Raw genomic sequence first — 14,186 nt, 5'->3', positions numbered from 1 at the left:
TACACACTATAACATGGATGACCCTTGAAAACACTATGCTAGGTGAAAGAAGTCAGATACAAAAGGCCACTTATTGCATTTTTCTAGTTATGTGCAGTGTCTGGCACAGGCAAATTCAGAGACAGATTACTGGTTTCCAGGGGATGGGGGCGGGGGGAAATTGGAAGTGACTGCTAACAACGGGCACAGGATTTTTTAGGGTGATGGAAGAAATGTTCTGTAATTAGATACTGGTGATGACGGCACAAACCCATCACTACAGGGTGTCTTTTCTCCACCAGGTGATTTCTTAGGCTCTATTTTGTCTTACTTTGCAAAGGACTTAATTCAGTCAAAACCGGAGAGAGAAGTGGGAAGTTGTATACCTTAAAGATTTCGAATACAAGCTAATGGGAATCTGGCTACTATTTTCACTGCTTGCAGCTGATCCAAATTCAGAGAGAGAAGGTTCTGATCCAAATTCCAAGGCACCAAACTGGACATTTAATCCTGTGACATCTGCTGAACCAGGCATTTCCACTGCAGAAGCTGGGATCTGAAAAAGCAAAACCATGATGTCAGCAATAGAGGTCAGAGATTCCAAGTCCCAAGGCCTACAAAGCTAACAAGCACTGGGTTCCCAGGGCATTGTGGGCAGGCCTGAGGAACAAGGAGTGAAAGGCTGAAAGGAAGGAAAAAGGAACATGATTTTTTTTTTTTTTAAAGAGAGAGAAAGGAACAGAGCAAAGAAAAATTATAAAGTTAACAGGAGAATAGTCAGTGCCACCAACTGCTTCTTTGAGCAAAGAGAGGGGGCAGGATTGTGGTGAAGGATGAGTGAAGAAGAGGGGCCTCTAATGAAAGCATTACCTGCTCAACGAACCACTCATCCTCTGTCTACAGAACACAGCTAAATACGTAAGAACAGCAGGTCCTCTGAGTTAAATACACAAGACCATCAGATTTCCTGAGCCAGACCTGTAATTTGAATGGACAGTCCCTGTCTCTTAGCGCAAACCCATTCCCTCTATATTAGCCCAGTTGCTCAGAAATGACCGAGTTCTCATAAAGCAGTAAACTATGTACTTAAAAATACCACAGGAACTAAGTGTTAAAATACGTCCATCTTTGGGACTGTGACTTCACGATGGAAGACCCACCTTAGAAGCTGGAGGTATTCGCCGCTTAGGGAGTTTGATGTGTTTAGGCTGTGGCTGGTGAGCAGACACGGCGATGTTTTCGACAGTCATGCTGGGAAGCTGCAGAAGTTTGTTCACAGTGGAGGTACTGCTGTCTCTGGGTGCTGACTCTCGGAGTTTCACCTGGGAAGGAAAGGACTCCAACCCAGGAGGAGGAACAGTGACTGCCTGAGTCTGCTGCTGCTGTCGTTGGCTCAGTTGGCTAAGAACAGGGGATGGCTCAGGCTGAGATTTGAAGTCTAAGAAGTGGGGGGGGGGGGAAGCAATCAATCATTTAGGCACATGAGTTCACAGCTCCCTCTTCCACCAGCACTGATGCTGAAGGGTTGCTGTCTTCACTAGTTTCTCCCAACCGTCTTCTAGCTGAATCCCAAACGTGGTGTGTGTGTGTGTCTACTGTTTAACAACTGGTATATGATAGATTGAAAAGAACACCTGAATGGGTTTGTAGCTAATGTCTTATGCAGAGAGGAGATTCAGTTTGTGCTAAAGCATATAGGGTGGGGAATAGGTGTTTTATATTAACTTCTGAAAACTATTTTACTGATTTTTTTTCAGTAAGTAACATATGTGATATTACAAAATCTAAAAGGTACAAAAATACACATGAATGTGATGTGAATACAAATCACTCTTCCACCCCATCCCCAAATTTGATCCACAGAAGCAGACACAGTACCCAGTTTCTTGAATATCTTCAGATATACTGTTTCAGTATATATACAGAGACACACACACACACATATATCTTGCTTCCTCGCAAACCACTTAGTTTTCAGAGACTGTTCCACATTAATGTGTAAAGAGCTACTTCATTTTTATGATTACAAAGTAATCCATCATACATAGGTATTGATTTTTAAAACCAGTACTATATTAATAAACTTCTAGGTTTTCCGATCTCTTGCTATGAAAAACAATGCTGCAATGAATATATTTTTACGTAAGACATTTTGGTCAAGTGCAAGTATATCTGTAGGCTCAACTGCTAAAATACAGTTGCTGGTTCAAAGAGTGACTATATTTTAAATTTTGACAAACACTTCAAAATTCCTATCTCTAGACAGAACACAAACCTTTTAACATACTGTAATACCACACTTTTATCCTTCCTAGTTTGGTTGGTGGAAAAATGGCAGAAAAGACACAAATTAAAATGATATAAGTTTCGGGGCTTCCCTGGTGGCTCAGTGGTTAAGAATCCGCCTGCCAATGCAGGGGACATGGGTTCGAGCCCTGGTCCGAGAAGAACCCACATGCCGCGGAGCAACTAAGCACCCGTGCACCACAACTACTGAGCCCGCGCGCTTAGAGCCTGTGCTCCGCAACAAGAGAAGCCACCGCAATGAGAAGCCGGTGCACCACAACAAAGAGCAGCCCCCACTCGCCGCAACTAGAGAAAGCCTGCGCCCAGCAATGAAGACCCAACGCAGCCAAAAGTAAATAAATTTTTTTTAAAAATGATATAAGTTTGGCTAAAAATCATGGCATACACTTAAGTTTTCTTTGCCTATGAACTCTGTCCATACCCTCTCTTGACCATTTTTTTTTACTTCCTTGTTGGTCTCCTTGATTTTTATTTACTTTTTATATTAAGGAAGTTAGTCCTTTGCCTATGATACAGATTTTTTTTTCATAGGTTGTCTCCCTTTTCATTTGGTTATGGTCTTTCCTATCATATCTAGTAAGGTCTACCTCACACAGAGAATATCAAAATCTTCCCATGTTTTTCTCTATTATTGTTCTAGATTCATTATTTATGCTTGGGTATTTCACTCATTTGGCACTTTGCTGAAGAGTGGGAGTTAGGGATCCAACTTCATTTTCCAGCCAGTTACCAAACGGAAATAAACCATCTTTCCACCATTGAGTTGAAATGCTACCTCTGTCATATAGGATAGAGGTTGGCGATCCTTTTCTGCAAAGGACAAGACAGTAAATATTTTAGGCTCTGAAGGCCATCTGTTAGCAAATTCTCAACTCTGCCTTTGTAGATTGAAAGTAGTTATAGGAAAAACAGAAATGAATGGCTGTGGCTGTGTTCCTATAAAAGTGTACTTACACAAACAGGTGGCAAATCCAGTTGAAGGCTTGCCATCCCATTACTTAGTATATTTCCATCATAGATGAATCTATTTTTGGCTTGATATTAGAGGCATGTACAAAGAAGATGGGCTTTTAAAGAATATGGGAATAGCACGCTCAAATCTAAAAACTCACACCACTCATCTGTTAAGTATGCAGAAAAAAGTTAACATACATAGGAGGCCTATAGCTGCCATCAGAAATGCCAGCTTGCAGATGGGCTCTCAGCTTCTGTCTGGGAACAGGGAATTTTGGTATGTTCTAGACAAAGGATGCCTACACTCTAACTGATAAAAGGGATTCTCTGCTCCTCGATTATTTGTACAATGTAGTTTATGTTGAATACTTGCTTTCCTTCTGGGATTCTACAATTTTGGTTTGTACTAGGTGGAGGGTGCCCATGTAACCAGTCCCCCAGTAAAAACCTTGGGCACTGAATCTTTAGTGAATTCCTTGGTAGACACAACTTCAAACCTAGAGTAGTCTCAGGCTTGTAAACAGTAAACCATTTCACTCAGCAAAGAAATGTGCTTCCATGTCTCTCAATACACCCTAAACATAAACCAGACAGCTGACCCTATGGTTAAAGTAACCCCCTGCTATTGTGGCATGTGTGTGTTGGTGGGAAATGGTGGTTTAATGTCAAAAAGTCTATGAGAGTACAGCTTAGACAACATCCAACTTACACATGATGCCTTTAAATTATAAACCACAGACATTAAGGCTGGACCAAATCATGGTGGATACATGCATGTGTTAGAATCAGAAAGCAACCAGAGGATGTGATTTAAAGTGTTGTCCACATTCCACCTTCTTATTCTAATAAAGCTCAAAAAATCTGTCTAGGCATTTATTCAAAGTGTTGTTTCCTTATATTTGCATGACTATTCCCATGCTTTGGCACGTCTCTTCAAGGTATGTACTTACTACTACTACTAATATTAACAAATAAATGCAGGTATTTATACAATGTCAAGCTGACTGATTTAACTCAGCAACTCTGCAGAAGTTCTACTAAAAAAGAAATATGTCTGGTGAAATCCACATTAGTGTGCAAAAGTCAAACTGCTCTGCTAATGTTCGGCATGTCCTCACTAGGGGCAAACCACCACACTTACCAAAATACACACTTACCAAAATGACTAAGGACTGAGGACTGGGATGCTGAGGGCTTGAGGTCCCAAGAAGAAGCGGTTGTGGGAGGACTTGTATTATTCTGCTGTGAACTTGGGGTGGTGGTAAACTGGCCCAAACTCGGAGCTTCCAACTGGTCCAAAATCTGGGAGCTGGTGATGTTTGCCATTTTGGAAGGTGCGAGCTCTCCAAATCCTGAACCAAGGATGGATGACTTTAAAGGGAAAGAAAAGCAAAAGTCCTCAGCAATGCAGAATTTCTACAACAGGCTCTAAAACACGCCATGTATTTTCACAAGGATTTTAAAAATTATAACCTAAAACATTCTGAATTAGTAAGAACCATCTGAGTAAATACTACATGAAAACATTACTATGTAACAAGATCTGACGACATAAATCCAACAGTCCTTCCTGATTCTGATATAAGAGGTTAGAGGGGGCTTCCCTGGTGGTGCAGTGGTTAAGAATCCACCTGCCAATGCAGGGGACATGGGTTCGATCACTGGTCCAGGAAGATCCCACATGCTGCGGAGCAACTAAGTCTGTGAGTCACAACTACTGAGCCCACGTGCCACAACTACTGAAGCCCGCGCACCTAGAGCCCATGCTCCACAACAAGAAAAGCCCGTGCACCGCAACGAAGAGTAGCCCCTGCTCACCACAACTAGAGAAAGCCCGTGCGCAGCAACAAAGACCCAACGCAGCAAAATATAAATAAATAAATAAATTTAAAAAAGAGGTTAGAGGGAAGGGGAATATTTCCCCTAGATTTTAAGAAATTGATTTTTATTTAAAAAGTGATGTCACAAGTTCACAAACACAATACTACTTTTTTTTTTAAGTAAAGAGAAATACCATGAATAAAACGACAGAGACAAGCCTGAAAAACAAAATACAGTCTTTAACTTTTTAACGTTTTTAATAGGTTTAGTCACAGAGATATCAGCCATCAGGTCATCCTGCAAGATCAGACGCAGTTCGCAGTACTTACTTAAAAAGTTCGTATTCCAAAATCAGATATGAATTACACAGGTGGTATCTGTGTATTGAGCAGATTCCCTGGACACTGCTGTGTTTATTTCAAGGTGTTTAGATGACTAACTACACCAAATACGCTCCCAATGCGAATGAAAGCCTATGACTAGACAACATACAGTGGCAGATCAACTGCATTTTTACTTATCACAATCATTCAGTTTCTGGAAAGGTTAAGTCCTTTGTCAAAAATAACTTTGCAGGGACTTCCCTGGCGTTCCAGTGGTAAAGATTCCGTGCTTCCACTGCAGGGGGGCACAGGTTCGATCCCTGGTTGGGGAACTAAGATCCCACATGCCGTGTAGTGTGGTCAATAAATAAATAAATAAATAAGTAAACAAGCAAACATTAAAAAAAACAAACCTTTCCATAACCATCTTAAAGGTTAAAAAGAGAAATGATCTGCATTCCATCAAGAGGTCAGATCTAGAGAGCGGAATTATTTCTGCTATCAATTTCCAAAGGCATGGACTATCTATCCCAGTTGTTCTAAAGGTATCCAAATTCTCCAAAACTAGGTTGTCGGCACTTATTGCACATCAAACACAGAATCTGCTTCTATTAGAACAGTTGTGCTAACATTACTTATTGCTACTCCTGATTCTGTGCTCATGCTGCCTGCTACCTACTCTTATGTTGCTATAAATCCGCCAAAACCCAGCTCAAGCCTACTTGCTCAATAAAGGCTTCCTGGATGATGCTTCTATTCTTTCTCTCTTTTCTTACCTAATCTCTATCCTGTTTCAGTATTTAATCTTAATGCACTTTCTGTGTGTTTCACAACACGATGACATCACTGCATCAATGACTAGCATCTTGCTTTAGGTAACACTTAGCACAGGACTTTAATTCCACCTACGCATTTCAATCAATGGGGGCAGTTTACAAATGTGTCTATTGGTACACTTGTGCACATGCACTCACATATACATAAGCACACACGAGTGCCCAACTCCCAAGCACAAAGATTCTGACTGGTCTTGTGTAGAATCTGGTATAATTTTATCATTATTATCATTATTAATGTTGTTATTAACTTAAGTTTTCCAATGGTTATAAAAGTACAGTAGGGTTGGAACTTCCCTGGTAGTCCAGTGGTATAAGAATCCGCCTTCCAACGCAGGGGACGCTTAATTCCTGGTTGGGGAACTAAGATCCCACATGCCGTGGGGCAACTAAGCCTGCGCGCTCTAGAGCCCACACGCCACAACTAGAGAGAAGCCCGCGCGCTGCAATGAAAGATGCCGCATGCCGCAATGAAGATCCCGCGTGCCGCAGCTAAGACCCAATGCAGCCAAATAAATAAATAAATAAAAATAATTTTTTTTTAAAGTATAGTAGGGTTGAGAACCACTGCTCTAATATGCTAAACAAACAATTCTTACTCCAGTTTCTCAAGATGTTGTCCACAACAAAAAGCAACATACCTGGGGGATGCTGTAAAAAACAGAAACAAAAACAAAAACTCAACTCACGTCTTATCTACGCTCTCAGTGGCCTATGATTCCAGCAAGTCAGCAAGGACATCACATCAGTATACCAGTGGCAGATGGAGGAAAGGAATTGGATGGTTCAATCAAACTCAGGGGTATTACTGGGCCATCTCAAAACAGAGACAGCACCCTGCCTTGGGCCTGTCCGACTTCAAGCATGGATACCCTCTCAAACACTATCAACAATGGCACTAAAAATGTCAAGTTCCCAAGCCTGTTATACTTGACATGACATGACTATGTAGAGTAAAAGATAGCAATGAAAAGTTTACATATTCAATTCTCCATTTTTTTAGGGAACAGCAAAGGATTTTGAGTCAAGTGGGAGAGGGTGATTATCATAGATCGTATTCATAAGAAATTCCATTTCTCAACTGTAGATTTCAGGTAAAACACAGCAAAGAATGAACCAAAGTAATTGTCACTAGGGAAAGCTGTGGATCTGTGTTTATAGTCCTTCCAACCTCCCCTCTGCCACCTCAGAACTGCCCACACTTGGATAGGGACTTGAGTTCACCATTCTGCAGCTACATTCTTTCACATTCTATGCTCTTTTATTCCCATCACCTCTCTTCATATGCTTCACTAAAGGTTCCTGAACTTCTTTCTGATGGGAGTTTAATTCTTATGGGAGCCAGAGTCATATATGCAGCAACAGATGACACTGTTCCACTGAAAACGCATTTAAATTTTTAAGGGCCTCTACTACATAATTTTTTGGAATAACAAATAAAAATGCAAAAAATGTAAGAACCTAGGTGGACCTAGAAAGAACTATTCTTGCATATTAGCAAGCCAATAATCACAAACATTAGCATTTAAGTAAACTGGAAAGCAAAGGAAAATTTTAACATCTTAAGTATAGAGACAGACTTTGAAACAAAATCCAAGAAAAAAAATCATTAGTAAGAAGGATGCCTAACTAAATGATTATGACTAAACTAATTCATAATTCAACTAATCATAAAGAAGTATTTTTATCTTCATCCAGAAAACTCAGTAGTTGAATTCCACATGGCATCATCAGATATGTGCTTGGAAATTATCACATCATTGTTTTCTGGACTGAGATCTAGTGTAGAAATTTTTATATGTAAAAAATAATCACAAGGCATGTGTCATTCTAGAATACATTTGTTCATGGGTACATTCCTTAAAATCCCATACTGAAATAAAAGTGAGTTACCAGACTCTGAGGTGGGTAGGGATTGACAGCAGTGGAGCTGCCAGTCCCTTGTGCCATCTGACTGATGTGCTGAGAATTTGTGAAGACAAGGGCTTGGCCAAAGCCCTGCTGTTGGGAAGTTTCAAAGGAGTTGACTTCTGAGGCTTGACTGTGAGGAACAGGCTTCTGGAGCAAGGCTACCAGATCAACACTAAGCAGACAAAAAGCAAATGAAGAATGAGTCATAAGCAAATCTCACCAAAAAAATGAATTTGAGAAGTGAGTCAATATAAAGTAATAATAAGTTCATGCTAAAAATAATCCCAGTGACGAAAACCTTTGGAAACTGGAGTTTAAGGGAGCCAAAAGCAGGGAATCAATCATCCGCCACACACTCCTCCTCCCCAATAAGGCACACCAAGCCACAGAGACTGAAACAGGGCTTTGCAGAGAAGAGAAACGAAAAGGTGCATTAAGATGTTTCCACAGAAATGGCACAATGACAACTGATTTGAAAACCTGGAGCAACTGAGTACACTTAAACAGTTCTCTCAAGTTTGGCTTGTTTCCTTTAGAATATTTGGCTCCCTTTATCACTTGAAACCAGTCTCTCTTAAACTTTCCTAAAGGAGAGTGAATCCATATTTTTGAGGAATGAGGACCAAAGCCGTACTCGACCACTGAAGCAGTCTGACATTTATCATAAATATTCCTATAAGTTCTGCATTCTATCCAATAATATATTTACATTTATATAAATCTCATATAATTTCTCTTAAATATTTAGGAAAAAATGCACAATGTATTAACAAATACTCTGTTAACTAGAATTCTTATAATGTCCCCAGAAAGACAGAGATTCAAATTTGAGAATCATGGTCTTAAAACCTGAAAGCATGAGGAAGAAGTGATCTTCCAAGTAATATACTACCTGACATGGGAATGAGCCACTAATTTCTCCACAGGATGACCTAACATGGTAATTTGCTCCATTAAATCTTTTTAAAGGCCAGTTCCCAGGCAGTTCTCCTAACGGAAACTCTCACCATGTCAGTGAGGCAGATTCTGCAAGGTCAAATAATTCAAAACTCACTTGTGATATATAGCAAAGTTCCTAGGCCTAAGTTTCTCTCCTTATCCACTACCAACTCTCATGTTCCCATAACCAGATTGAAGTTATGGAATCTCGTATTTTGGACCCCAAGGTAATGTTCTAACTTATGACAGCCTAATTCTAGGGATACAAATCCATGGTGGTTATATTACATATGACCCATCTTAAAAGTTCCATTACTAAAAAAACCAGAACCAAGTTCGATTCCAAAAGATTGATAAGACATATGCATGAAAAACAGTCCAGCACTGTCTTCTGAAAAATAACCACTGAAAAGGTCCATTTCTTATTTTTCAAATGAAAATGATCCTATCAAATTCATTGAGTACTAAATACAATGCAGAAGTTATATCCATTTAAGAAGAAATTCTGAGCAATTCACAAAATATATTGCAAGACATAACCTTTGATCGTTTTTATTTCCCTATAATGAAGTCTTATAACCATCACATTTAGCAAGAGATTGAGCATGTTGGGTTCAAAACTGTCTTCAATGCTCAGATGTCATATATATCAAAGCTCTCATCCTTCTAGATCACTGCATTTTGAAACCATAATCAAAGGTTTTTAGAGTTATTGTAAACACTAGGATGCAAATAAATGCTTTTCAATAATTCAGTTCTGCACACATTCTAACAATGTTTCTATTACCACAAAAGCTCCTTCCTTTTCTGTAATCTATGAAATCAGTAGATTAAAACTAGTAGAACCCATATAAAATGAGAAGTTTGTACTACCCTGAGAAGGTCTAAATAAATGGTATTATAGGAAGAAACCAAAGGATAGTTCTGTTAAGTTTGTCTGTCAAAAACAGTATGCTTACAAAAGTAAAAAAAGAACCATTAAATAGATTTAACATTATCTCTGTCACAAATTCTAACACAAACATAACTGCTATTTTAATTCATCAGTGATTACAACAAATTAGGAAATGATGGAGGCTCTGTCAGCTCACCAAGTAAGTTAGGGATAAAATAAAAGTCGTACACAAAAAAGAGAAAAAACAGAAAGAGAGTCAAGAAAAGGGTAAAATATAGAAAGAGATCTGAGGAAGAAAACAACTCTCCTGAGGCAAGCAATTTCAATGATGCTTTGACTAGAAAACAAAAGGTGGGGGAAAGCGTTTACCTTTGCCCAGGTGTGACAAGATGCTCTGCTGGAGCAGCTGAGGAAGTGAAGACCTTTGTTTCAGAAAGCTGTTATGAAAGGATTAAAAATATTTTAATCTTATTTTAATCAAAATGTATCAAATTCCTGACAATTTTTAGTCACTGGTACTCTTATTCTAGTTCACCCAAAAGGTGGTCAAAGGAAAAGAAATATACAAGTGATTATGGCACATCATTTTCTTATGAAGATAGATTTAGATTGATAATCCCACAAAAGAATTCCACATCAGCGCAACAAGAAAGTGAAGTAGTAAAGCCAGACCCTTGTGCCATAGTTCAAGTCCCAGTTTCACGATTCTACTTCACATTATATAAAATGAGAACACCAATAAAAACCACCACCAATGTTACTATAAACACCAAAAAGGAGTAGGAAAGTTTGAAAAGGCAAAATAATTGACATTCTCTTTCCCCAAACACAGATGGTTTTAGTATTTTGTTTATTAGTAATAGGTTTACTAGTCATAGATTTCCTTACTGTTTTTATCAAAATAATTTTATTGAGGTGTAACTCATACAATAAACTGCGAATATTCAAACCGAATAACTGAATGAGTTGTGTCATAGGTATACTCCGTGAGACCATCACCAAATCAAGACAATGAACGTATCTATTACCCTAAAAGTTTGCTCCTGTCCCTGTGCAATCAATTCCTCGAGCACTCACTTTCGTCCCCAGGCAACCACCGGAATGTTTTCTGTCACTACAGATTAGGCTGTGTTTTCCAGAATTTTAAGTGGAATTTTTAAACATACAGTCTTTTTTGTCTGACTTTTTTGACTCAACGTAATTGTTTTGAGATTCATGCATATTGTTTTAAGGTACTTTTAAGGCACACAGGATAAAATTTCTTGAAACCTCAGCTGACACTGTTGAAAGGCAGACTCTTTTTATGTTTTCAAAGTGGGGCATGGGCTTTTAAAGGCTGATATTGTTGATCTAATGACATAATGTGAAAAATTAATGAAAATGCTATTCCAAGACTGCTGTAATTCTTAACAACGCTAAATGTCTCAGAACTCTGAAACCCGGCATAAAATCAGACTTCCTAAGACGCTGATATTAAGGCAGGGGCAGAGCAGACAGATGTCCATTCTCCGTAAAAACAAGAGTGCTGAACTGATGATACTGTTTCAACAAGAAAGGCTTATGCTATGCTGTACCCTAATCCAAGGTAGTATCTTAAGAATTCTAAGGAATCCATTTTTGCCTTAAAGATTCTTACAAATTAAATTAAGACAAAGAGAGAAGCAATTAAGGAGTAATTCTATTAAAAGTAACAACAGAGTAGACCTAAAGTCTTGAAAATATCAAGTTCAAGGAAAATGGGAACTACATTTATCACTGAAATCCTATCTAACCCGGTAGAGTACAGAAAATTGCAGTTTTCTTCTCCTAAGCTCTAGAAGGAATTTAGGATTTGCATTTTAGATTACTTACCTTTCAATCACCATTACTTTGTATTTGTCAGAAAACTTTGAAGTAATTTTGATATTTCCTGAGAAAAGATGCCCAAATCCCTATTGTAATTCTTTTCAGTAATTATATTGTGATTCAATATGGTCTATACAGCAGAATATTACTGCCTATATGTGTGTACATTTGAACTGCTTGTTAGCAGACTTACATCATAAGACCTCATCTGAAGCACAGAAACATCCCATCAGTTAGGGATGACAGTTATTATGATATTCGTTTTAGGGATGAAAAATAGGAGGCTCAGAAAGGAAAGATGCCTCACTGAGGTCAACAGGTCAACCCAGCTAGAATCTGAATACGGGTCATCTGCCCTCTGACAGCCTGTTGACTTTCTAACCTGCCTACTGACCCAGACAACAGGCAAGGAGATATAAAGCTTTAAGCTCTGGAAGCCTTTTTTTCTCCCAACAAACTCTTAGCAAAAATTCTAGTAACACAAAACACTTAAAAGGACAGCTCTGTTTGAAATAAGGTATGGTGTCCACAGGCTGCTCACCCTCACTTCCTATCATCACTGGTACCATCCCTCCACTGATTCTAATAGCCACCCATCTAGTTCAGTCTCCTCAGATTACAGGTAACAGAGAGCCCGCTGACATCATACCCCAAGGACTTATGGTTAGTATGTAGCAGAAGAAAATAAAAAACCCTAAATTTCCAAAATTCCAATCAAATGAGCATATCTTTCTTTTTCATACCCTACCCAGCTCACTCCCTAACAAGTCAGATAAAATAGTTGCTAAAAAGAAAGAAAGCACAAGTGCACTTTTGTTTCTTTTCAAAAAATGTTTGTGAGTACAAAATGGGGAGAGGGGGAATAATCTCAAAAAGAAAAATAAAATTTCAAAGTCTGGGTCACTTTATGGAATTTTGAAGGTCAATACTTGTAAACCCTTTATTCTCTGCCTTCCAATGTCAGCTGTAACTCTCTAACATGTACATACTTTTGTTCTGGGCCTTAAGAGTGAAACAGAAAAATGGTTAAGATATCTTATGCTGAACACAGAACCTAGAGATCAACACTACCCAGAAGCTAGTACAGTATATTCAAAAATGTCTGTGGAATAAATGAATACAAAAAGAGCCAGTCTAGTTGAAAGGGAATTGGTTGGGCCTAGAATCAGAATGATTTATTCAGGTTAATTTCAACTATAAACCCCAAACATAGACTGTCTCCTTTAATAAAAAGGTTATAAAGAGTAAGTATCGTTCACAGGCCAGGATAAGTGCATCAGCTAGTTATCAGGCCAAATAAAACAAAGATAGAGAAAAAAATGATGTCACTCCCATTTAACACTTGGTGTTTTTTTTGGCCGCACCACGTGGCATGTGGGATCTTAGTTCCCTGAGCAGGGACTGAACCCGTGCCCCCTGCATTGGAAGCACAGAGTCTTAACCACTGGACCGCCAGGGAAGTCCCAACACCTGGTCATCTTTAAACGGTTGCTTTAAAACCAAGTTTCTCAAAAACCTGAAAACACCAACTTCCTTCTGAGAAGCATGTGCTAAAAAAAAAGCAACATGGTAATCACAGAAGTCTGTGATTCTAAGTGTAAACACTTACATCTTCAGTCCAGTCTTCCGTTGTCCACTCGTCCACAGAATTCTTCCAGGCCCCTGTTGACAATCACAGTTTACACCACAAAGTCATATAATGTCTGATTCCAAGTGGTTCTCTATTGTGTACGGCACAAGATATATCACATATACCATTAGCGATATAGTTTACAATCCAAGAAATATGAGGCTCAATCTATCTCAAGAAAATCAGTCATGTTTTCAAATGCAACTTGGCTAAGTACTATCCACAAAAACTCAAAAGCAGGGGCTTCCCTGGTGGCGCAGTGGTTGGGAATCCGCCTGCCAATGCAGGAGATACTGGTTCGAGCCCTGGTCTGGGAAGATCCCACATGCCGCGGAGCAACTAAGCCCGTGTGCCACAACTACTGAGCCTGCCCTCTACAGCCCGCGAGCCACAACTACTGAAGCCCGTGAGCCACAATTACTGAAGCCCGCACACCTAGAGTCCATGCTCCGCAACAAGAGAAGCCACTGCAATGAGAAGCCCGCGCACTGCAACGAAGAGTAGCCCCCGCTCACCGCAACTAGAGAAAGCCCACGTGCATCAACGAAGACCCAACACAGCCAAAAACAATAAATAAAATAAATAAATTTATAAAAAAAAAACTCAAAAGCAATGTCTCAGATTGCTTTTGGATGATATCCAAGCAATTCTGCCTTAAGAAAGAAAGTATGGCACAGTACAAATAAATATGTTTAACAAGGAGTTCCTTATGATATATATTATTTAAAAGAGAACACAATTCAGTA

General features: G+C 39.1%; 1 protein-coding gene across 9 annotated transcripts in view; it reads right to left on the bottom strand.

Annotated features, from left to right (window-relative positions):
* The window catches only part of UBAP2 (ubiquitin associated protein 2), a 131,697-nt gene that overhangs the window by 22,576 nt on the left and 94,935 nt on the right, over positions 1 to 14,186 (bottom strand). For 8 of the 9 annotated variants that reach the window (XM_081236194.1, XM_081236193.1, XM_081236196.1 and 5 more), the window contains 6 exons: positions 13,420 to 13,472; positions 10,335 to 10,402; positions 8,114 to 8,303; positions 4,398 to 4,611; positions 1,140 to 1,417; positions 366 to 535 (listed from right to left, as the gene is read on the bottom strand). In XM_081236194.1, coding sequence (XP_081092320.1) covers positions 366 to 535; positions 1,140 to 1,417; positions 4,398 to 4,611; positions 8,114 to 8,303; positions 10,335 to 10,402; positions 13,420 to 13,472 — 973 coding nt within the window. The remainder of the gene's footprint in view (positions 1 to 365; positions 536 to 1,139; positions 1,418 to 4,397; positions 4,612 to 8,113; positions 8,304 to 10,334; positions 10,403 to 13,419; positions 13,473 to 14,186) is intronic. The other variant, XM_081236201.1, reaches the window with a different exon arrangement.

Source organism: Mesoplodon bidens (genome assembly GCF_964165515.1).
Source record: "Mesoplodon bidens genome assembly, chromosome: 6".
NCBI classification, from domain to species: Eukaryota; Metazoa; Chordata; class Mammalia; order Artiodactyla; family Ziphiidae; genus Mesoplodon; species Mesoplodon bidens.
Note: the sequence above shows the minus strand (reverse complement) of the source record. Positions and strands in the feature narration are given on the sequence as shown.